General features: G+C 40.4%; 1 protein-coding gene across 2 annotated transcripts in view; it reads left to right on the forward strand.

Moving 5' to 3' along the window:
- MAN2B2 (mannosidase alpha class 2B member 2) overlaps positions 1-26,436 on the forward strand; it is a 46,213-nt gene that overhangs the window by 2,239 nt on the left and 17,538 nt on the right. For both annotated transcript variants that reach the window (XM_018561431.1, XM_018561432.1), the window contains exons 2-12: positions 3,436-3,582; positions 4,241-4,346; positions 5,219-5,391; positions 6,801-6,916; positions 7,662-7,839; positions 10,799-10,994; positions 12,877-13,067; positions 15,574-15,727; positions 18,225-18,346; positions 20,323-20,588; positions 25,093-25,284. In XM_018561431.1, coding sequence (XP_018416933.1) covers positions 3,436-3,582; positions 4,241-4,346; positions 5,219-5,391; positions 6,801-6,916; positions 7,662-7,839; positions 10,799-10,994; positions 12,877-13,067; positions 15,574-15,727; positions 18,225-18,346; positions 20,323-20,588; positions 25,093-25,284 — 1,841 coding nt within the window. The remainder of the gene's footprint in view (positions 1-3,435; positions 3,583-4,240; positions 4,347-5,218; positions 5,392-6,800; positions 6,917-7,661; positions 7,840-10,798; positions 10,995-12,876; positions 13,068-15,573; positions 15,728-18,224; positions 18,347-20,322; positions 20,589-25,092; positions 25,285-26,436) is intronic.

Below are 26,436 nucleotides of genomic sequence, written 5' to 3' on the forward strand. Positions count from 1 at the left end.
GTGTGTTTAGAAATGATCTATCTGTGTGTTGTGTGCGTGTGTTTAGAAATGATCTATCTGTGTGTTGTGTGCGTGTGTTTAGAAATGATCTATCTGTGTGTTGTGTGTGTATGTATGTGTTTAGAAATGATCTATCTGTGTGTTGTGTGCGTGTGTTTAGAAATGATCTATCTGTGTGTTGTGTGCGTGTGTTTAGAAATGATCTATCTGTGTGTTGTGTGTGTATGTATGTGTTTAGAAATGATCTATCTCTATGTTGTGTGTTTATAAATGAACTATGTAGCAAAGAAATATGCACATTTTCCTACTGCAGTACTGTCATGCTGCTTCGTGTAATTGCTTGACTAAAGCATGGTTCACACCTGAGCGGCGACTGTTCACACGTTAGCACTGCATCGTGCGTACGAAAACGCCTGTCGCACAAAAAGATGCAGGAGCTATTTTCAGGCAGATGTCATGCGGTTTTGGTTCCAATAGATATTGCTATGCAGGGAGAATGCAAGTTTAAAAAAAGGCACAGTAAAAAAGTTGTATAAAACTGTATAAAACTGAAAACGCCTAGGTGTGAACCTGGCCTTAGACCACTGGCAGTCACCAGTAATACACCATAAGCCTTAAAGTGACACTAAACTCAAGAGTTAAATCTTAAAACGTCATTCAAGTACCTTTTAACTATTAACAAAAATGTCTCTTATTTGTGTATCACTCGGCTGTAGATCCTCAAATCATCTCTGAATTGGTGCTGACACTGTCCTTCCTTCTGGAGGGTGGCTACGTGAGATTGTAGTCCATCACGGGAGAGAGATTGGAGTGGTGGCTACTTTACAACACACACAGGGACCATGGGGGACAAAGTAGTCACCCTCCAGAAGGAAGGACAGTGTCAGCACCAATTCAGAGATGATTGGAGGATCTACAGCTGAGTGATACACAAATAAGATACATTTCTGTTAATAGTTAGGGAACTTGAATGTATTTTTAAAATGTAATTCCTGAGTTTAGTGTCACTTTCAGAAAATGTAGTAGCAAAAAAAGAGAAAAAGATGGGTTTTTTTGAGCACCAAATGACAACTCCAAAAGCGATAGACAGTGAAAAAATGTTTTTAATGTTAATAATTTAAAAGATATGTAATATATTTCATATAAAAAAAAACAACCAGCTAGTCAGATGTCTCCTTGTAAGCTCACTCCATTAATAAACCACCCATTGCAAGAATAAATAACATGACATAATTAGATTATGCCAAAATACATGATAGAATGGTTAATTGATAACATGATTGTACATTGAAAAATGAAGGATGGTTAGCAAAGGAGGAGCGAATTCTTGTCTCAACGTTTCGCGCTCAGAGGCACTTCTTCAGGAGATGGAGAATATCACTTTAGCAGACTGATGTGCGTGTATCCCAGCTGCCCCATCCGGGCAGCACATCCGACGCTTTAAAAGCTTTTACCGCTCATCAGTTTAGTGTTATCTGTGATTGATGGCCCTAAGATGATTGTTCTCACTCCGACGTTCACGACGATATGTAACATGTAAAGCGCAATTGTCATTTTCGCATGCAGAGTAACGGCTCTTTGCATTGAACGGGCTTTTTCTGCCTGGAGACGGCAACCCGCAAATGCGAGTCCGCCGTTCGTCCGTTTTTTTGCAACGGGCGGACGTCAACAGGTTAAAAACATTTTTTTTACTGTCTATCGATTTTGGAGTTGTCATTTTGGTGCTCAAAAAACACCACCTTTTTCTCTTTTTTTTGCTACTAAATTCCTCAGGGGTGTGGCACCTACTACCCAGGTCCAGGCCACAAATACTAATTTAGGTCGTTTCAGAAAATCTAAACCACAATTGGCACTACAGAGGAACAGATAGAGAATTTCATTGGAGTACTGCAAAGTAATGGGCGAAGCAATTTTTTATTTTCTTCCCAACAACCTTGAGGTTTCTGAAACAGAAGCCCAATTTTAGCCTTGGACTTTAATTATGGACTTAAAGTGGACCTTTACCCATATCTTTAAAATAGCAAGCACACCTTTAGAAATGTTTAGTGATGACAATATACAAACACATACTTCTAGATAATAGCCGGCTTTGTATTCTTTGCATACCTTATTTTTCTCTTCTTCCCCAGTCTTCTGGCAGTGACCATGTTTACCAAGGGCAGAAGACTAGCTCTCCTTTTACTTCCTGAAAATCTGGCACATGTGACTACACATGTGACCAGCCTGAGCCTGATGAAGGGGGGCCCTTGAGGCCCCGAAAGCGCTTGTATTGAATGGCAATGTGTCATTAAATGGACTTTTGCTAATTACTTTTACAGTGTGCTGGTGACACAATTTCTTGTTGTAGACATGTGACCATTCACGTCATCTCAGGGGAGGGAAATGCCTTTCCCTGAGATCTCATGAGATTACAGATGAGATTTCCCAGCAATGCTCTGCTGATGTAACCTTCCCAGGATGCAATGCTTTGGCACATTATATCATTTGTGCCAGAAGTGGACCAGGAAGTGAATGAACTCTATTTGTAAGTGTGAATGAAAAACAAATTTGTTTAACTAATTAATGTAATATGATTTTAAGTCAGCATGCAGAGCTGCATGCTGATGTGATTTTTAGTAAAATGGGGTAAAGGTCCACTTTAGCAATATTTTAAAACAATGGTACTTAGTGGAATAATGACAAGGACTCTGATCAGTTCCCATTCTGTGTTAATCATTTGTTTCTTCTCTTGACTGTGCAGTGACTGATGAGGTATACAAGCAGGAAGAGAGCTGGTGTAGTCTATCACAGGCATGTGAATGACAGAGAATCCAGCCAGTGATGTGTCAGGAAAGGTCCAGACCTTCTCAAGATATATGTTTTCAGTCATTCTTTGGCCAAGCAACTTGTTTAAGGACTTGTTCACACGACGTCTGGATTGTGTCCGGACTAGAACCGTGCGCTCCTGCCCCCAAAATGCATCCCAATGTATCCCTATGTGTTTTATGGACTACAGTTCTCACGTGCGCAGTCCGTTCCGGTTCCGGACAGAGAAAATACTGCATGTCACATTTTGTCCGGAAACGCACGAACGTGTCCAAAACACACCGAAAACGCACCGCACTGCAGCTAACATACTGACAGCCCCACTCCCAACAAAAAAAAACAATTTTTTTTTTAACTGGAACGCGTCAAAAACGCACTGCACGCATAGCACCGCGTCTGCAGATCTGCTTCAGATCTGGACCAGAAAATCGTGTGAACAAGCCCTTAAGCTGAATGAAGAGGAAAACTTGATTATTTCTGCAAGCCCAAATTATTATTATTTGCACATCTTAAAACAAAACATAGATATAAAAACACTACGTCATTTTAAAATAATATTTGCTTAGTTTGCTCATTGATGTAGTTAGCGAGATAACACATGAGACTGAGGATTTCTGTATGTAACCACAGGAAAGCATGCATGCCTATGCTGCCAATGTCTACAGCACCGTTGTAGAAGAGCTGATGAGAGCCAAGCATCACAGGTTCATTGCAGTGGAGCAAGAGTTCTTTCGCCTTTGGTGGGACACTGTAGCTGGAGATCTGCAGAGGCAGCAGGTAAGTGTGAATTCTGCTGCATTCGAGGTTCTCACCATGTGTGCAATGGTGTATCTGTATACCTGGAGGCCCAAAGGTAGGCTTCGCATCTGGAACCCACTTCTTACTCAGCATCCCACTCCAAAGACAGCTTAATCCCTGGGCCCCCTCCACCTCACACATTGATATCACATTTATATTGGAAATACAGAGCATGCTAAGTAGATGATGATTCAGAGCTGTGCAGGGAAGTTTTTCAGGCCAGCACAAGGACCATTCCTCTTGCCTCCTCAGGACCTACTCATATGACAGTGCTATGTGCCACTTGACTGTGCCAAGTGTAGGGATGCATGGCAAATTCCCCATGTCCCTTCTGGTATCTGTAACAATATTACATAAGTGCTAGTGTTGGAACACTATCAGGAAGCCCTGTACCTGATTAAATTTGATTTGTTTTTTCCACAAGTGCTACTGTGGGGGTGCTAGAGGGAAGGCATGAGCCCCACTGGTACACCAGTATAACACTCCTTTTGAAAGTTCAGGTGGCATTATTTGTTCATGCAGCTCCCAATATGTCCATAGACCTTGAGCTCCAGGCTTCTATTTTATGGTGGTGTCGAGTTATGGGAAAAATGATCAGTAACTGCTTTTTTGCAATTAACTTTTTTATATTTTACAGGTGCATCAGCTGATTCAAGAGGAAAGGCTAGAATTCATCATTGGAGGCCAAGTCATGCATGATGAAGCTGTCACTGCCATGGATGATCAGATTTTACAGCTAACTGGTATGTACTAATGAACATTAGAAAGTTATGACTCCTCAGAGTGGGGTTTTAAAAATTAAGAGAGTGGTTTGAAAATTAATTGGGTGAGCATAGAAATGTGGTTCCAGCTTCATTGGCTAACCTTTCTCTGTTTTAAAAGCACCAACTGATGACCTGGAGCATTTGTTCCTGGCAGAGAACTGGCAAGTGACCTGGTTGTTTATCTCATAAGCGGGCTAGTGTTGGGGGCTTGAAGCTGCTGTCCGCCCACCTCGAAACATGCATGTTAATGTTAGGATTGTTTTCATAAAACATAGTTATACAGTTTGATCAGTGCTACACCTCTGACCACTATGTTATTGTCTATGGCTAGGTTTACTGGTCTTTATTTCCATACATTTCAACAGTCCTTTAAGTAAACCTGCCATGAGAGAAATACAGGGGACTGTCATTGTTTCTAGCCACTTGGTCGCTATGCTGACCTAATGAATGTAATATATTTTGAGTCAGTGAGCCAGAAATGTGCAGATTTGGAAAGTGAGAGAAAAGGTAGAATTCATTATCTGCTTACTTATTTGGGGTTATTGACTCAAAGTATTGAAGAAATATGGTGAGGGTGACAACAAAGGAGAAAAGAAAAGGCCTGTAATGGTAGACCTCGTGTTTTTTCAGAACAGGCTTCCTTGCATTCCCTAGGACCATCTGAAATTGTGGTGGGTAAGGGGGTGGAGTCTCAGTGTAAAGTCACTGAGTGGACTAGGTTAGGGACATTGAAGGTGAGTTTTGTCTTAGAACGTCATCTGGTAACAATGACATGCAGTGTCCTGATAATCTGCTTATCATTTTTCTTGGTTTAAATATTGTATACTAATCTGTGTTCAGTGTTTTTACAGAGGGACATGGCTTTTTGTATGAAACATTTGGAGTGAGACCTCAGTTTTCCTGGCATGTGGATCCATTTGGGGCTTCAGCCACTTCACCAACACTCTTTTCCTTGGCTGGATTCAATGCCCACCTCATCTCCCGCATTGATTATGATGTTAAAGCTGCTATGCAGAACGCCAAGGTACCCATGAAGACTGGATTCGTTTGTTTCTTGATTTCTGCTATCTGTAGTAGACCCTAAACATTCTCATAATAGCAGTCCGCAATTAATTTGGCCACAGCTTGCAGCAGTTGATCTGCATGTGGGTTAGCTCCAAGGTGCCTCCTAGAATGGTAGGTGCTTGATATTGGTCATGGAGATTTTGTGAAAAATTGTTGTCCAGGGATGTTGTTGTATCAGATTATTATGACCACCCCATCAGTACTTCGTTGGGCCACGAGATGATTTCACGAGATGACTTCGTTGGGCCGCCTCGTGACTCCACGAGATGTTGAAAGGTGATGCGAGGAATCTGACACTGCACTGTTGCCCTTCTGTTGTCTTGTACCAGTCTTGCCACTCTCCGTTGTGCCATAACATTGACTAGTCGCTGACGGCCACAATTTACACGTTCAGGCCCAGATTTTCGGCTGACAGTCCAGTCTTTAAACACTTTAACAACAGCTGCTCTTGAACATTTAACGAATTCTGCTGTTTTGCTGATACTCGCTCCATGGCTCCGAGTGCCAACAATCATCCCACGTTCAAAGGCTGTTAAATCGCGTTGTTTACCCGTATCTTCAGAAACAAATCACTTCTACTGTCGTGGTAAACAACCTGCTTCCCTATTTATAATGGTCTGGCCCTCTAGCAACTTCAGCGTGAAATTATAGCTAATTATAGCTAATTTGCCTACAAACGTCAGGTGGTCATAATAATCTGGCCACTCAGTGTAGATGTGTATATACAGTGTGTGTGTGTGTGTGTGTGTGTATATTATATTTAAAACCAAATTCTTTATATTCTTGAATAAAAGGTTATCTTTGTGAGCACAGTGTTGAACACTTGTCAGCCCCTGCCAATGTCACTTTAGCTTTGGCCTGCATGTAAATCTGCAGAAACAGGTGTATGAAATAGACTGAGGAATTAATATACTAAATATTATCATTGTATGTATTAATTGAGTCTGCTTTATCCTGTGAGTTTGGTCCTTCAAACAGAAGGCTGAGCAGTGTCAGTATATCGTCTTGTAAAAAAATACCCCCTGGTGGTGAACTGTCTGTCTTTTTTCAGCTTCAACCAACTTCATGGCCAATTAGAGCTGTGACCATGTAGAAGTGACATTAGGGGTGACTCTACTCCACGTGTCTTATCATTTATGAAGCTAAATGATATTTTATACTGCAGGTCTCTCCTGCATTTTCTGGGATATGTGCCAGCATTTTCTTTTAAACCCATGTTTTGTCACATAAGGAAAGTGGGTGATTAAACTGCCGTTTGTTGTAAATGCCAAAAAAAAGAAACAACGCGAAAATCGTTGTAAATCCCAAAAATATTTTCTATGTGATTTTTAGTATTTTTAAAGTTTTAATTTTCTTCCTAATTTACAGAAGCTCCAGTTTGTTTGGAGAGGTTCTCATTCCCTATCAGAAAAACAGGAGATATTTACACATGTAATGGACCAGTTCAGTTATTGCACCCCGTCCTATCTGCCATTTTCCAACAGGTAATATTAAGCATAAAGATAATGATTTCTGAGGGCCCATTACTTATATTCCATATTCAAATTCCAAGTGAGTTTCACTTAAAACAGTTTTGAATAACATTAATTGTGTAAGAGCATGACAATGTTATCTAAAGAAGAGACTGAGCATCTATCACTGGGACAGGAACACAGACATAATTAATTCTTAGGAGAATTGGTGGATGGTGCTGGTGTCTCAAGTGTATCCTCTTACTCCACTTAATATTGTATTAATTCTATAGTTGTGGGATGGCTGGACAAAGGGCTGACAGCTCCTACATGCTGAAATGGTTCCATGGTCAGCTCGGGCTGTGATTGGAATGAGTAGAACTACAAGTGAAGTGCCACACCTTTATAGTAGAAAACGGATACAAGTGTACGCGATTTATAAAAGCTAACACATTTTCACTCAACACATTGAGCTTGAAGAATAAAGCATTGTATGTGTCCTCATTGGAGAGCTATTCTGTTGGGACAGCAAAGTAAGAGGAAAATCTCGCCAATGGGGATGCAGGGCATTAAAAAAACATGGTTGAAGTTCTGGCTACAAGGTATTAATCCAACATTATGGCTGAGTACTGTAAACAGTCATAATGTGATATGTTAATCAAAATATCCACTTGAAGCTAATTTTTTTTAACCACCATACTGTAACACTTTAACATAAAGTTACTACACAAGACTGATCAATCACAATTCCTTTTTGTCTTATAAATTTACACTTTAGGTCAGGATTTTATTGGAATGGAGTGGCACTGTTTCCTGATCCACCAAAGGATGGTGTTTATCCCAACATGAGTCTTCCCGTCACCAGTGATAACATTCACCAGTATGCAGAGACCATGGTGAAGAATATTAAAATGCGAGCAGCCTGGTTTAGAAGCAACAATGTTTTATGGCCCTGGGTAAGTACTTTCCAGGTGCCATTGCAGGTCTCACAGTTTCACACTTCTAACTGATTAAAAATGGTTAGTTGTAACTGAATACAACATCTTTATGTACTACTTTAAACTGCACAAAAGTTTATAAAATGAGAAAGGAAGAGGTTCGTGATGGCAACCTTCATATACTCTATGCAAAGTATTTATTGATGCAACATTTTACATGATTGCTTTTTCATGTGTTTTAGTAGTAAAAGAAAAGGTCTGTAGCATAGCATTTATAGGAAGAGTAGACTAGTCTTTACACTCACTACTCATCCCTACTTAACAACTGTTAAGATATCAGCCACGCATTAAGTGCATTGTTTTCATTGAGATTTATAGACTTGTATTGTAAGAAGAAGCAGTAAAGCACACCCAGCAGGAAACATAGCTTGTGTATGCCATGAGCAAAAATGGCAGACCCATGTAAAGTACATATATCATTACAAATGATACATAGAAACACAATGTTTAAAACATTAACATGTACTGATAAAGCATTAGTTTGTTTGATCTCTTTTACATGTTTTTCTATAATAGCATTGATGAAACTACATTCCCTTTTGGCAAGTATTTATTGGTGTAGTGTGTGCTTACTATCTCTTGATAACTGTCAAGGACTCCTATGCTGGAACCCTGTTCAGTTATGTGAAAGGATCTGCAACTGCTTACTATCTCTTGATAACTGCTTACTATCTCTTGATAACTGTCAAGGACTCCTATGCTGGAACCCTGTTCAGTTATGTGAAAGGATCTGCAACTGCACTGAGGGTCTATGTGTTTTCTATGTGTTTTATTATAAATAGAGCAAATTATAAATAATGCAAGAAGATCATAGTAAACACAGAATGACAGCATGATGACTAAACAAATGCATAAAAACAGGTTAAACCGGATTTACAGCACTCAATAAATAGGTTACAAAATCAGACTATATTCAGAATTGATTAAAACTAAATAAATGGCAAGCTTACTAATGGCAAAGAGCAGGAAAAGGCAGGGATAGAACAATGCTGGGCTGTGAAGCAGTCCTCTGTGATAACACAGTGGCCATATCTGGGTACAGGTAAATTACTTAGACACATGGATAATGCTGATGCAGGGATATGAAGTCTCTTGGCACTGTGCATGGGTAGTGAATAATACAGGGTCTAGAAGAGTAGGTAGGCATTTGTTAGTAGTAAGAGTCTACTCTAGACTAGTTTAGAAGAGTAGAAAGCTCTTGCAGACAGACTCCAGGGCACACTGCCACGAAAAGGGGGAACAGTGCCCACCTATCCCAAGGTGCCAACAGATTTTAGTCTACAGCTTTTACATGCTTGATGTGTTTACTAAATAATTATTTTCAGTGTTAACTTGCATGTTTGTGCCTATGGGCTTAAAAGGAATTCACAGGAGCCAGGTGTTTTGGTAAGGAAATCAAACAAACTATCAGTTAGGAAGAATCTTCCCTGCGGATTGATTGTTTTCTAAAGCAAGCAGCAGACAACATGAGAAGTCTTTTCCCTGACCCTAAGGCTCTAGATTTGGCAGAATTATTTTGTGCTTGCAGGCACCCTAACCCATATAGACTTCATTACCGGAACACTTGGATGGAAAAACCATGGTCAAAGCTGAAGGTTATCGCCACACAAAACTAACTAACCATTTAGTTTTTTCATACTTGCTGGCAAATGAAAGTACAAACTGGCTTCTTATAACTCTTCGGGGACTCCAGTGATTAAATATCCCCATCAAAGATCTGATCTTCGCATCCATGAGCACATCCTTTTAACGTTAAAGTGACACTACACTCATGAGTTAAATCTTAAAAATTACACTGTCCTTCCTTCTGGAGGGTGGATACTTTTGCTCCCCATGGTCCCTGTGTGTGTTGTAAAGTAGCCAATATAAATTAATAAACTAAACATGTGATTATAGTTGATCACAGGAGTGAGCTTGGAGCTGCGACTACTTTACAACACACACAGGGACCATGGGGAACAAAAGTAGCCCCCCTCCAGAAGGAAGGACAGTGTCGGCACCAATTCAGAGATGATTTGAGGATCTACAGCCGAGTGGGACACAAATAAGATACATTGTTGTTAATAGTTAAGGTACTTGAATGCATGTTTTAGGATTTAACTCCTGAGTTTAGTGTCACTATAAGTAGTGGTTTCACTCATGCCAACAGATTCTTTGTAATTTTTTTTTCCAGCCTGCTTGTTCGACGGAAAACGTGCGATCGTACAGTAGAAACGGTTGCACGCCTTCCATACACTTTGCAATTATAGTACAATCGCGGGATTTCCCGCGATTCTCATACGATAATAATCGTGCAGTGTATGGGCACCTTAAGTGAAAGGTGAAAACATAAAAAGAACATAAATAGAATAGAATGTACTTTAAAGCTGAGTTCTGGGTAGATGTTACACAAACATGAATGCAGCCCTTTAATAAATCATTGGCCCTGGCTAAGTACCTGAATATGACTTGGTATAAACCTCTTGCAATACCCTATTCAGCAGAACACAATGTGGGAGAGGAAGAAGCAGCACAAGTGGCCAATCAGTTGTGATGCAGTGCTCAAGTGCTTACAAGGAACAAGCTCATAGAAGAAGAGAGTGACAATGAAATGAGTTCACTGTGCTGCTTCTCCTTCAGGCTCCAGTCACAAGCCAATGAATAGAAATACAAATCATTTGGCAGGTAATACAGCTCTCATATATGTATTTCATCTGCGTATTTATGTTTGCCTGGAGTTCAGCTTTAAAAGAAATGTGTGGTGTGTACATTTTCATTTTTCCCTGAGTGTGGCTTTAAATTATTAGATAACTTAAGTACAGAGCTGTGCAATGTTATAAGGAGAGTGATTCTAGGTGGCCATCAGAAAAGTGAAATGGAAACATCTGTACAAAACATATTCTATGCCTCTAAATTGGGCTTGCTTTCCCATTTTCAGGGCTGTGACAAGCAGTTCTACAATTCTTCCATCCAGTTTAATAACATGGATTTGTTACTAGAATACATAAATAAAAAATCAGAGTTTGGAGTGACTGTGCAGTACTCCACATTAGGAGAATACTTCAGTAGTATACACAGCAGAAACCTGACCTGGGAGGTTCGCAAAAATGAAGACTTTCTGCCGTACTCTTCAGGTAAGTTGCATGGATCATGTTATAGATTATAATTATTGTTATAGATTATAATTATTGTTAAGTCATATAGTGCTCTAGCCTTCCATGGTACTGTACAAACTAAGCATTAAATGCCAGGATATGTAATTTTAATAGTTGCAGCACTAAAAATAGAATAAATATTGTAATGAATCTAAAAAAAAAACCAAAACAACAAAGCAGATCTAAAGTGTTCAAATATGTTTGCTAGATGAGATGCATCCAGATAACTACAAGCCTATAGCTACATGTGGACTTGGGAAAATAAGATGAAATGCACACATACACCTAGATAACACACCATGGTGCTAGTTATCTTGAGCTAGAGGCAGGTCCTATAGTGCTATTTAAAATACAGCAATCATAGGAAAAGATAGTCAGTCTAGTCAGAGGCTTCATATGTAAAAATTCATATAGGGCAGCAAATACCGGGGCGTGGGTGAGTATTCCAATCTGATGTGACAGCTTTTTTTGAGGCAGCTCCAAAATACAGTACATGACAAGCCATGACATGGCCCTCGGGGTAACATCTCAAGGTTTGCAGGAGAAGAGAACACCAAAGTATGGTTGACAGTTGAGATAAAGGTTGTCACAGTTATGTAAAAACCTCAGAGGTTCCAAGGATCCGCTTTAGCAGGGCTTAACGATGCTGGAAATGAAGGTCTGGGCAATCTTGGTGTAATATTTGAGAATAGCAAAAACAAAAGTCTGCTTTGGTCGTTAGTTTAGCCTAACACTTTTTATGCAAAGCTTAACTTTTTATTGCTTTAGTCTTTAAAGTACTTCCCACTAACTGCTGAGCAATTGCATCTCTGTAAATTTAAAGAAAGTTTTATATATTCCTCAGTAATACTTTAGAGGACTAACTTGTACATAAAATGTGCCTTGTGATTTTAAAATACTGACATATTAAAGGCCAATTAATCTGGCTTGCAAGGTTGAGCACCATGTCAATGATCATGAACTCTCTTCAGTCTCTCTGCATTTGCCAGCCTAGCTGTCACACTCTATTTGTCATTCTTAGGCTCCAGGGCCTGGGAATTAATCCCTGAATTTGAGACTAGTCACATTAATGTCCAGTTGATTGGGCCTTGTCTTAATACCAATGCTATTGCCAGTTTCAGCCATATGTAGGAGTCCAGCAGAACCAACCTGCCTGCAGTGGAAAGGGGCACCCCAACCTTGCATCCACGCTACTGTGGTATTCACCAAAGTGGTCACTGAATCATGAATATGAAAAGGTTAATAAATCAAATGAAGGAATTCCGTGATTTCACTGATCTTGAATAAAAGGGTCAACTCTTAGCCGGATCGGTATGATTTGGAGTCTCCCTCTGAAATGCCTAACTGCAGACAAAATATGTTTTGCAGATATTTTTTCTCATTTGCTGTACCCATGACACATGTACAAGCAAAGGGGCTGCAGTAGTCGCAGAAACACGAAGGTACAGACAGCCATAAAACCATTGTCAGTCATTCTAACCCTTCTTCACTCAAATAAAAAATGCATTTTTGTTCTAGTCTGTATTCCTGTTGGAAAGATTTCTCATTACATCCCATTTCCTCAATTCAATCCTCCCAGTGACACAAATGGCAGTAATGACCATACCTCTATCCAAAATAAAATAAACATGGGCAAAAAAAAGTTTTGGCTTGGAGTTATAATGTCTTTGATAACTGCACTTCCTAATGAGCTGGTACATTGCTTCCTTTTTATCTTCCACCATTTTTACTATCTGTTCATTTTTATTGTATTTAAACAAAATACACAGAAAGATATCACTGAATAGAGATTGTTCCTTTTCACTCTGTATTGATTCCATTTTATAAATAGATTTTGTTTATGAAACATTTTCCCATGTAGATACATATCAAGCATGGACGGGCTTCTACACCTCCCGCAACATCTTAAAAGGCATAGCACGCAGGGCCAGCTCACTCCTGTATGCGGGGGAATCTGCATTCACTCAGTATCTGTTAAAGCATCCATCTGGAACTGTGTGCAAAATGTGGGCTCTGGAGCAGCTGCGGGCCCTCCGATGGGCTGTCTCAGAGGTAAAACTGATGTTCGTTGTCCAACGAGAACATATTCTAAAAAAAATTCCACCTGACCCATAGAAGAAGTCAGTTAAAACAGTGTGCCTTATTTGCCAGACCGTCTAAAAGAGAAACAGTTAGGAATAAATATTTCTAAGAGTTCAAATCTTTACCCCCAGTGGTTACTATAGTGTAGACTTGTGTCTCTGAGATAGCTGTGTCTTGGCATTTAGTTGCATTCCTTCCCTGTCAAAGCAAATATGTCAGCTCTATCTCTGGAGGCTGACTTGTCTCATGACTGAGCTTACAGTGTAGTTCCACTTTTGCAGTAAAATTTTTGAAAGCCCCCACTGAATGTTTTTCATGTGTTCCTATTCGCACAGTATACCCAAACATGTTTTTTAAATAAAATTGCTTACCTATTAAATGTCTCTTTGGTGAAGGCCTTCATGTAGATTGCAGGCTACTCTGAGAAGTTTGAAAGTGAAATTAGAGGGACAGACTGGGCTTTAACATACAATGGGGGGGTCAGGGGGATTTATAAAAACTGGAGCAGATTTGCACCGCAGTCAATCAGCTTCTCTCTTTCATTTTCAAATCTTACCTGGGCAAACTAAAGAGAGAAGCTGATTGGTTGCATGGGCAACTACCCCAGATTCTGTTTGCTCCAGTTTTGATAAATTCCCCTAAATGTTTTTAAGTCTTAAACCCTTTGTTAGGACAGACAGTGTCCAAAACTAGTTTACAACTGATGATGAAATCTGCCAGCACAGTACAGTCAGGGTTAATAAGAGTAACTATAACTTCCCACAGCCTCCTCCTTAATATTACATTACAGGGGGGGGCACTAGGTATGATTTTTAAACCAGTAAAAATCATTTACAAATGTAGGAAGCAATGTGTCATTTTTATTTCAAGTTATGCAATGTGAATGGGGGAACCTTGCACTTGCTGCTGGGACATTATATAAACAGCGCTTACAGATAAAGGTGACATCCTTGAAAAATAGCCTTTTTCAATTTATTCAACAAAATTATCAGCATTTGTAATGGAATATTTGTGTAAAAACGAAGGACACTCTAGACCTCAGAAGCTAGCACTGACCCTTTAGCAGTAATCACTTGTTGTAAGAATTTTGTATAAGTGCCCACCAGTCTGACATCAACTCCGTAAACTTTCGGCCAATTCTCCATGCAAAACTCCATCAGTTGCAAGATGTTTGTGGGTTTCCTTGCATGAACTGTCTATTTCAGATACCCCCACAACATTTCAATGGGATTAAAATGAGGGCTTTGACTAGGCCAGTCCATAACCCTCGGTTTCTTCTTTTTGAGCCATTTCTTGGTGGATTTACTAGAGTGCTTTGGATCTTTACAATTATCTGCAGATTTTCTGTGGTCAGATGGAAAAAGTGCAACAGATTGGCCCAGGTTGGGATTACTCCATCCACACAGTTAAGTGTAGATGGAGGAATCTGTTGCACCTTTTCCATCCGGCCACAGAAAATCTGCAGATAATTGTAAGGTGTATGGCCAGCTTTAGATTGTCATCAAGCACAATTTTATGTGATGCAAAATTCATAGCTGATTTAATGACTGCAAGCTTCCCCTGAAGCAGCAAAACAACCCCAAACCAGGACATTTCTATCGCTGTGTTTCACAGTTTGTATGAGGTTCTTCTCCTGAAATGCTGTCTTTGGTTTGTGCCAAACATGACTACTGTTACTGTGGCCAAACAACTCTATCTTTAATTATCAGTTTACAGTGCATTGTTCCAGAAGGCCCTATTGTCTAAATGTTCAATGCCAAACTGTAGTCTTGCTCTAAATTTCTTTTTGGACAGCAAAGGCTGTTTTCTTACACAACTCCCATGCAGGGTAAATTGTTGCATTCTCTTTCTGATTTTAGGAGCATGTACTTTTGCCTGCAACTGTTTTGCGAAAGTTATCAGTGGATCCCGCAATTCAATTTTGGGGGTCTTTAAGATTTTCTTAGCATCAAATGGTCAGCTTGTGGGCTGAATTTGCTGAGCCAGCCAATCGTGAGCCATTTAGCAGTCGTTTGAAATTTAAGCCAAGTGGAATGATTGATTTCAAACAATATGGCAATCTTTTTAGATCATTTTTCAAATCCACAGACATCCAAGACCTTCTTTCTGAGGACCTTAGAGAACTATTGCATGAATTTCAGTGGAAAGTAGTGTTGGGAAAGGGATTTTTCAGTTCTAGCCTGACTGTTCCCCTGTGCATATAAAGACATGGCTTGAGTTTGATGTGGAGGAACTTGAGTGGTCTGCACAAAGCCCTGACCTCAACCCTAGCGAATATGTTTGGGATGAGAATCGCCTTCTCAGGAGAGAACTGCATATTAATGTCCATGATTTTGTAATAGGATGTCCAACAAGCTGATAGAGGTGACAATGCATTACATATACTGTATTTTTAAGTGCTTACTAGGTATTTAAAAAGATCCAGTCATTTCAACTGCCTGATCATTGTTACAACTGGCCTTGATTTTCTTTGTAGGTTCAGCATCATGATGGCATTACAGGGACCGAGTCACCAAAGGTCAGGGATATGTATATGGCAAACCTGTTCCAAGGAATGCTAGGAGTTCGAAAACTGATGGAAGCTATCACTCTAGACCGGTTCAGCTTTGAGGATGATGATCAGTCAAAAGGTAGTGTGTTTAGATTTTTTTTTCGACAGATATTACAAATTTTAGGTCACCAAATTCTGTGGCTAACAGACTATTTTGGGATGAAGTAAAACTTGTTAATTTGCTGATCAATTGTTGCTGTGCAGGGTAATTGTCTCTAAAGATCATTGTTGACCTCTCAAAGTACTAGATCTCTGGTTGTCATGTTGATCCAGTGCTTTCTGTTTTGTCCCTGACAGACCCTGTTCTTGAGCATGCAGATCGGCAGTTCTGACTTCACTCTGACATTTCTGTTGTTCATGCTTTTATCTAGATCAATGATCCAAAGTGTAGAAGACAGCCAGCTAACTAGCATTTTCAGAAGAAGGTCAACAATGTTAGCCTCATTTCCCTTTACACCCATATTATATTGTGTCTTAGTGCAAAAAAAGGCTGGAGTATTCAAAATGTTTGTGTTTTCTAAAGAACCGGCATCAGAACCCACAATTCCATGTCATGCACCAATGAGCTGTTATAAACGTGAAACAGAGGTGGCCTTGCGTATCTTTTGGACCCCATACTAGTTAAAGCATACTAAACTCAAACACAAAAAATAATATATTGCTTACCAGTGTTGTGGCAGCATTAGTTTTCTTTTTTTTAGTTTTTTTTCTCATTATCACCTGGTGATCCTGTTATCAACACGCTCCCTGTCCTAAGATGATGACGAGCACTCCTCCACTGTATCTTTTGAGGCAGCCATTTTTGTGACAAGGACATTGCATTTATGGCAAAATGAACAGGTATATTCTGTACAAGCCAAAAATGTTCATAGCTTCGAAAATGAAAACAAATGTGTTCTTGGGTATGCTTTAAATCTCAAGTGTTGGTAACTCTATACTATACAAACAATATTCATTAAAGCCATGCTAAAGCCCCTGCCTTTTCTAATAGTGAAGTTATTGAAGGATCTTTAGCTAGCGATGTGAGATGATCTGCATACAAGACTGTACCCCGCTTCTGTAAATAAATTATCCTAACTGATGGGGAATAGATTATCCTTTTTTTTCTTTTTAAAGTATGTTTAAAGGAATGAGGACAGAAACCTTTGCTGGTTTGGTTTCAAAGATTCAGGCTCCAGGGTGGTCAACCTAATACAGGCTCCTCTACTTAGTGAATCACTGACCTAGAACAGATGCACAATGGAGATTTAACCTAGATGTACATGGTTAGAATTTCGTGCCAACTTCCACACCAAAAATCTTGTCAGAACATTTGATAACATTTGACAAATATTTTAAATTTTGTTTTGATTTTAACATTCGATTTTGGAATGAATTGACTTTCCAGAAGAAAAATCACATTCACTCTTAGAATTTCATTCAATGTTTTTCATCAGTAGGGTCGGAAACAATCAATTGGACCCCATTTATTAGAAAATCGAACGAACGTTCTGAAAGCGACTGCTTAATAAAATTAAGTTCTAACTATGTATACCCAGGTTTAGACATTCTAGCTTTATGGACTGTTTGTTTATTTTAACACAATGGCTCACTACCCAGATAGCAAGCAATTGAGCTGCAAGTTTGAAAATGACTTGCTAAACTATTGCAGACTTGCCAAGCTTCACAATTTTGTTGCACAATTACAGCGAGTCTGCATTGCAAATCTCCAGACCAGCGAGCTTGCATAGCTCTTGCTAAGACCTGCAGGACTCTTGCTGTAGACTTGCCACGCAAATTTGCCACAAATTCAAAAAGTGTCAACTAGAACTTGTGCTGCAAGTGTTCTGCAAGTCTACAACTTGCCAGGAATGTGTGCAGCAAGTTAACAAGAATTACAATTTAACCCAGCCACAAGTTTGTGGCAAGTTATCCTTGCTATCTGAGTAGTTGGTAAAGACAAGAGCAACCTTTTGATATTTAACTATGGAATAGCCCATGTCTCTGTTGACATAGGTTCACGCCACATAGAAAAGTGTAATTATCAATATATGTGTGAGGATCAGACTACATATATTCTATGTACAACACAAAAAATTACATTCATATATGTGTGAGGATCAGACTACATACATTCTATGTGACAACACAAAAATAATTGAAAGTGCTCAATATCACACACAGGAATTTCCAGCATTTACTTAATTTACAGTATTAATATTTGGGCAGATACAGATTCATCTACTAGCACAGGCAGACTTGGCCCTCCAGCTGTTGTGGAACTACAAGTCCCATGATTCATTGCAAGACTGAAAGCCCACAGGTATGACTCCCAGAGACAAAGGCCTGATGGGATTGCTAAGGTTGCCTACCTCTGTGCTAGCACATTATGTGGAGCACATGGCAAAACTCATGGAAGCTTGATGAGCATTTACAAGCTTTCTGCACAGTAGTATTTTTATGGTAATCCAGCCTGGGATGCCATTGCTTACCATTCAGCTGCTTTCACAGTATGTCAGGGCAGTCTGTGAAGACAGGGGATCCTAAGTGCTGGGCACAATAAGCTTCATAGTTTATTTTCTTCTTTTATTTTTCAGGTCTAATGAATATTACAGTCTACAATCCACTAGCATGGGATATAACCACATATGTCCATATGCCAATGAACATTTGGGTCACTGATGTGTACGATGAGATGGGACAAGCCATTCCAGCACAGGTATGTGTTGGAATGCCCACTGCACACTGTACTAAAAGTCTATGTAAAACAAAGATTCAAGATAGTAAATGCATAGTAATACACATTTAAAGAATGTCTGGCACAAATGTTATTAGCCCTTGCAGTGCGGCTGCTCCCACACACAGCGTGCTGGTTCTGAGGATCGGGTGAGTAGGTAAAAACGAGCACTTAAATCTTGCAGTACAGGCTCCACTGCAAGGTTAATACAATTTCTGCCTGAAGTTCTTCTTTAAATACATGGGGGAATTTATCAAAACTGGAGCAGACCAAATCTGGAGCAGATTTGCATTGCAACCAATCAGCTTCTTTCATTTTCAAATCCCAACTGAGCAAACTGAAGAGAGAAGCTGATTGGTTGCCATTAGCCATTCGGGCTTTTCCCCATAGTTCTCCTTAGGGTAATGGGAGGACACAAACTAGTGTCCTCCCGTCACCCTAGGCTCAGTATACCGCGAGCTACAGATACTATACTGAGACGCCGCAGTATACAGCGAGCCGCTGAGACGCCGCAGTATACCGCGAGCTGCTGAGACGCTGAAGCGGATCCCGACAATTATGCCGGGATCCACCCAGCTGCGTGACTGACAGCTGGCTCTGCCTATCTAGAGGCAGAGCCAGCTGTAACCGCCCCCTCCCCCGTCCGTTCCGCCAGTCAGCGCTGGCGGATCGGGGAGGGGGGAATCTAGGATCGAGAGGTGAGCGAACGCCGGTATGTGTTCGCTCACCTCCCGATCTACTGAGCCGACTTGTGACAGTCTCATTGTCACTGGTCGGCTAGAACTATGAGGTGAGTGAAAAACACTCATGTCATAGTTCTCCTTTAACCTAAACGCAAAAAGTGAAGATTTGTTTTGTTACAGGCAACATTTCGAAATGTCAATGGTTAAGCAGTATCCTGAAAAATGTACCTTTTGTTCAGGGTGCCTAGGCATTCCTGTGCCTGCAGCCTCATAGCTGTATATCTGCAGGGTTAGATCTAAGGCACTGCTGCCCCAAACTCTAGTCTTAGGTGATCTGGAGTGAGATTTGGTAATGTCACACTGCTGTCCTGCTCACTGTTCTCCTTGCTGAAGGCTTTGACTTGAGGAAGCGTAGCCCTGCCTCTACCAAGATGGCCACCACACAGAGGTACAGAGCAGAACAAGGCATGTTAAGTCACTAGTGGGGGAAGATCAGCTGCAGAGAGACCACAGGCAATACTGGTGATTAGTCCTTTGTCCTCTATCTGCCTTTTGTTTTTTAGGAACAGCTTCCAGAGTTTAGTCCATTGTTTATTTTTTAATGAAAAATCCTGCCTATACACAATCCTGCCTATACACATCCATAATGCAACAATCATTCTATATTACCAATTTTTCAATTAAAATTGTTCAGAAACCATTTAGAAAGTCAGAGGTGTGATCGCTGAAAAGGAACCATTGGTACTGGCAGAATATCCTATCATGTTCACCAAATCGATGAGTTTCTTTGTTGAATCAAAGAAATGATTTGGGCAAAAGGCATTTAAAACAACTAAATCCGCTGATTATTTACTGTTAGGCCTCATTCATACTGCTAAGATCAGTGCGGCATGCTGATTGTACTGATTGTACGCCGCAGCCTGTCCTTCTTTATGGGAGTACACGCCCTACGCTCACCCGAGCTGCACATCGGTCTGTACTCGGACACAGACAGGATGTATCCTGCCTGCGTCCGAGCACGGACACCCGCACCTACGCGGATGTGCAGTTCGGGTGAGTGTATGGCCGCGTACTCCCATAGAGAAGAACAGGCTGCTTCGTACAATCACACGCAGCACCTGTCCTTCCTGGGTGCGGCCCGACACAGCCGTGCATGCCGCACGGATCTGTACAGGCCGGCGCTTAGCAGTGTGAATGAGGCCTTACATGTCTGGCAGAATTAGTCCTTGATTTATCCTAATGTATTTCCTTTTTTCATGTCCTATCATACTGCAGATCCACAACTCCAGTGATCCAGGTCACACTTTCGATCTGTATCTCCTTGTTGTCCTGCCTGGTCTCAGCTATGGGAGCTACTCTTTAAAGATTGGGAAGGAAGACTCCAGCCAGGGGACGGTTACTGTGGGCAGATCAGTGAACTTTGGCAGACAGTCCTCAAGTGCCAAAGAAAATGGCGGAAAGACGAAGATTTCAGTAATGAATGACTGCAACACACTCTGGATTAACAAAAACACAAACCTGCTTGATAGTATAACAGACAGGTAAGATGTCTCGCTTTATACGAAGCACAGTATGATAGAAGACCTGTATCAGGACCCTGTTGCAATGGTCTTCACTGTGCTGCTCCACCCGGAACCATGCACAGGAAATAGAGGGCACTTTCAGGAGAAAACCTGCGTGGCTCTGAATGAAGCAACAAAGTGACGATAACTGGAGCAAGGTTCAAGGTAAAAAAAAAAAGTATTTAGGGAAATTGTAAAAAAAAAAGGTACAGTTGTCCCTAAAGTATTTAACGTGTCACGTTTTTAAATGTTTGCTGTTCCATATTTTTGTTATTGCATATAGGGTTTGTGAATTTTCAACAAGAGGAAGCTTTGTATCTGGCCCAGCCTAACTTATTCCCTCTACTAAACAACTATTGCAATCAGCCTCATAGAGCGTTCATGGCCCCATTCACAATGAGCTACATCAAAAAAATTGTTTTTTCAGCGCTGATTTGAGCTGAGCGACATTGAACTACAGTGCACATTTTGTCGCGCTATAGAGCGCTTCTTTTGGCAGTCTATCAAAGCCTATTGGGGCCAAATCACACAAAGTTAGCGGAAAAATAGGTCATGTTCGAGCGACAAGCTTGAGCTACAAGCTACAGGCGACATTGAGCTGTGAGGTGTGAACAGTTCCATTGAAATGCATTGGACGTGCTACATTGAGCTTCATGTTTGAGCGCTTCTTGATAGGAAATCGCGCTACAAATGGTTCAGTGTGAATGGGGTCTTAAGTGATACGTTTGACTCATAGGGGTCTAGTTAAAAACAGATGAAGGGACCTGCAAATATCTTTGAACATTCATTTACCGGAAATAAACACAAAAACGAACGTTCTTCATATATTTTCTATGGAGGTTGAATATTTTGCCATGTATTACTGCATTGTGGCCACTAGATGGAGCATGTTTGCAGGCTGAATATATTTTCATGTAATATTGCACTATTATTATTATTACATAGTATTTATATAGCGCCAACAGTTTGCGCAGCGCTTTACAATGTAAGGAAGACAGTACAATACAATTCAAGACAGGATGGTAAATGGCCACTAGATGAAGCTGAGGAGCAAAGGAAATCCCTATATCCCTGTAAACTTGCATTGTAACAAAGGGCAGTATTGCACAATTTAAAATATACTGTTGGAATAAGTTCTAACATTTTTTCTGAGTTGTCCCAATTTCACATTTATTTTGTACCACTTCTTGGTGAGAACTTTGTGAGAAATATGTTTTTTTTAGTTTGGGAAACGATGCACTCGCATAACCATTTGCTTCTATAGCAGCTCATTAAAGTGAAGCAGCCACTTCACTTCCTTCCTGACTACCATCGGAGCAACCATAACCTGACCAAACCAAACCTCTTTTGTGATTGGATAGTAGGTCAGTAGACAGATGATCTGCAAATTATGACTCACACAGTAAAAGCGGTTTTGTTTTTTGGGTGCAGAAAGAGATGTGTGCGATAATTTTTTATTTCTAATTATTGCTCTTTTCTCATTCTGTTTATAAGCAAGAGGGATTACAACAAATAAAAAATAAGAAAAAATCTGAAGTTGAAAAACACAAATGAGACAAAGAAAGGGCTAAAAAAAAAACCAGGGAGAATGGTCATTGAAGCTCAGTTTAAGTCAAACAAATAAATATGTCAATATACAAAAAAAGAAATAAATCAGTATGCAAATAAATCAATAAATCAGCCTCCATTTTTATAGTGTGACCTCTACTTTCCCGTTATGGCTATTGCACAGTGTGTTTAAATATGACTGTGCACTCCAGTACATCCAGTTTGATCATGCCATTCAGTGCACTGGTCAGACATGTCCCCTCTCTTTCTCCTCAGTATAAATCTGTGTGATGAAGCCTGGGAAGAGGTGCAGAACAGCTCTGCCAGCATAGAGCACTGGAGTTGGAGGGGTCAAAATGCATTTCCACTAAGAGAAAAGTGTATTTTCAAGTGGATCACATTTTTTTGCTTTTACTTACAAACTCTTACTGTTTTCCACTTCCTGGTTGAGTGAGGCAATGGAGATGTACCCCTGGCCTCACAGATGCATCCTGGGAAGGATACAACACCAAGAAAGGCAGTTCATGCCAGTGATTGAGGCAAGAGATAATAAAAAAAATGCTGAAAATGTTTTTTTTTTTTTTTAGCCTCTATCTCCCAAGTCACCCCATCATGGTTCTATGTATATTATGTGTGTGCCTTCTTCAACCCTCAAAAATGTACACCATACAGATGTACACATCTTTGTGAAATTGTCATTTCTAGCCTGCTTATTACAAGATGCACTGGAAATTGTAGATTCACAAAGGTTGTAAAGAATCAAATGGGCTTCATGAATGTGGCAAATGTTCAGATTGGTGTTAAAACTATTAATTAAAGTGTGTGGGGAGGGGGGTACAGGAGCTTAAAGGAGAACTATGAGGTGAGTGAAAATCACTCATCCTCATAGTTCGAACCGACATGTGACAATGAAACTGTCACACGTCGTCTCAATAGATCGGGAAGTGAGCGAACACATACCGTCGCTCGCTCACTTCTCGATCATGTCCCTGCAGATCGCCGTGACTGTCAGCGCTGACTGGAGGAACGGACGGGGGAGAGGGCAGGCACAGCTGGCTGTGCCTCTAGATAGGCAGAGCCAACTGTCACTCACGCAGCTGGGTGTATCTTGGCAGTAATGTTGGGACCTGTCCCGGCTGCGGCGTCTCATTATACCGCCAGCTGTATTTTGCGATATACTGAGCTTTGGGTGACGGGAGGACGCTAGTTTATGTCCTCCCGTGACCCTTAAGAGGACTATAGGGAAAAACACTTACCCCATAGTTCTCTTTTAGTTTCACATTTGTTGTTGCCAGTCCCCTAATTTCAACAAAAATATTCCCATAAGATTATATGTACATTTAACATATTTTATGAATGTTATGTACCTGTAAAAGCCTCCCCTGTGGATAAATCTAAAAGGCCTGAGACTTCTGCTGGGTGCTGCCATCTCGGATGCAATGGCTGTGCTCTATAGTATTCCCCTTAGCTCCACCTCACTGTGCCAGCTACATAAAAGGTTATGTAGGGAGGTGAAGGGAGGGGGTGGAGGAGCTGGAACAGCACAGATTGTAGATACTCCAAGATGAGGAAAGGGCTATGAAAGTAAGCATTTGAAATATATTGGTGACAGGGCCTCTTTAAGGACAATGGTTGTTAGATTGTAGATGACCTCTGGCTTCCTGGCACTCCAGCTAAAGTGTAAGGCTCAGACAGAGCAAGTAAAGGTAAGCTAGGGAAAATGATAAAGTAAGCCTGTACAGTTATATATTTGTCTATTCACCAGAAAAGCAACCATTTTAAAGTTAAATGCATGTGCCCCTTCCCTCTACACCCCCTGCCAAGGACACACCACTAGACATGTTGTTTTTTGATCTTTCTGAAACTACAAATTCCATCCTGCTTGGACAGCATATGACAGGGCAGACTGGAAATGAGCAAAGGCAGCAAAGAATCGAATCAGAAGTCAGATTAATAGTAATAAAAGGTAATTAAAGGTAATAAGAGGAAAATATAAATCTTTTTTTGGTAAGCTTGTACAGTTATAATAACTCAAGAGTATTCTGATGCCTTCAAATGCTGACTTTTCCTCAAAGGTTCCCTTTTGCTTGTTGGACATTTGTTGAGTGCACAGTTTGGCAGTATTTATTGCTGCAAGGCTTTTAGTTAAATTGTCCGTGTCCTCTTAGTCACAACAATTTCCTGCCAATTGGTTTGTGTGAGATTATGTGGTGGTGAAGGTCAGAAGAAGGGCTGTTTGAATATGTGTCAGTAAGATGCTTTGGGGCTTTTTATATAGCCTTCATATACCTTCTAGAGCTATATCGTGCATAGTTACTGGTGGTGAACAGCTATTATTTGGTCTCTTCTTTGTAGACTTTCCCACTGCACCTTCACATTTTATGCTTGTATTATTTGTTCTGGCGCTATAACTTTTCCCTTGGTAATGTTATAACATCTTAATATCCTTTTTCCATATCTGGCCCATGCAGCAGACAAGGGGCTTCAGTAGTTTACGATGCACTGCGCAGTTTTAAAAAATATTGTTTAATGCAAATTCCATACCTGGCTTTTGAACCAGGAAGCGCACTTGCGTCTTTTATGCTGGGGGTGAGCGTCCGACGTCTGCTGTGTCCTGGAAATAAGCCAGGACATAGGAATGTAGACATTGGCAGTATTTTGGCCAGGCTTCATGTGTGACAGAAAAGGTTTACAGGTATGACATTTGCATTAAACAATATTTTTATCAAATAGCACAGTGCGTTCAAAATACTGGGCTTTTTGTCTGCATGGGAAAGGTTAACTTAGTCTTTAAAGTCAGAACATATACAGTGGTATCTACTGGCCTGTGTGTGTATAATGGTATGTAGTGGGTGAAATCGTACCTGCATTAGAAATTAGGGTATTCAACATAATTCCCCAAAAGAGGACATTTTATAATATGTTGCATTTGCAGGGAGAGGAATTACACAATGCAAATGACCCAAGAGTTTCTCGAATACCATGCCAATGGAGACACTGATGCCGGGCCTATATCTGACAACTACATGTTCACTCCAAATGGATCAGCCCTTCCAGTGGCAAAGTCTGTAGGACTGGAAGTTGTAACAGGGAAATTGGTCACTGAAATCAGACAGTATTTCTACAGGTAATGCAGCAAACGTATCACATTATTAATCATATTTTATTTACTGTTAGCTCGTTCGGTTCCAATACCTATATGATTTTGATTTTATCATACTGTATAAAGGATATAGAGCATACATCATATACAGCATTTTACAGAGTGCTAGAACTATTTATATCACATGATATACAAATGTAATCTTCAAAAAATGTATTCTCCAACAATATACAGCATTTTTCACTTGATGATATACAGCAGGGCTCATCTATGAAACTGAAGAGTGATCTGCACATGGGAGCCAGTCAAATTCTTCCTTTCAAAGACAAATTAATTAATGGGCTGGGTTAACATCTATGGGAATGGAGCAGATATCTACTGCCAATCCACTAGACCTGTCATCCTTTAGTATGTTAAATTAAAGGAAAACTTACCATCCAAGTCCACTGCATTTAAGTCCCTGCAGTAGCAGGGCACCCAGAAAGCTGCTTCAGATTTTGTGGGGGCCATTACTTGGTTCTCTGATTTTCAACAAATACAATTTTAAAAATAATGTTTTATTTGTCATTTAATTAAAAAAAGGGAGATGTTTTTATCTTCCAGACACAGTCTAAGTGAATCTCATAGTGATTCAGTTTATTATCTAAAGATGGGATTCTGAGAGTTTTCTTGGTGACTGTGGCAACAACAACTCCTTTTTTCCGGTTTTCTTTCCTCAGGTTTTTTATGAATAGGTCTTAGGTGTTGTTTGAGTAGCTGCCTTTTTCTTAAAGAATAGATTTAATTGGTGTTCAACATAATACACAAATGTGAGGCAAAGACATTACAAATAACAAGTAGGTAACCATCCACCAAGAGAATGACTGGTAAGGGGTATGGATCAGGTCCCACAATCCTGTACAGGGGTGTCCCTACACGTCTCGCTGCCTGATGCCAGGAGGAGGGAGCTGTTCTAGGGGTGCACATTACCTGGGGGGGTGGTGTGGTAAAGGAGAGTGATGGTGGTGCATGTTATGGGGATTGGTGCTGCTGGTGGTACCTCTGGGTGCAGCTCTACCGTGCATGCCACCCATCTCACTGACATCACTGGTTGCTAGGAGCTGGGTGGCATGCCAGCCAAAGCATCCAATTTAGCTCCTGGGAACCAGTTATGACAGTAAGCTGGGTGGGACACCA

Source organism: Nanorana parkeri, unplaced genomic scaffold, assembly GCF_000935625.1.
Source record: "Nanorana parkeri isolate BGI_ZX_2015 unplaced genomic scaffold, ASM93562v1 scaffold523, whole genome shotgun sequence".
NCBI classification, from domain to species: domain Eukaryota; kingdom Metazoa; phylum Chordata; class Amphibia; order Anura; family Dicroglossidae; genus Nanorana; species Nanorana parkeri.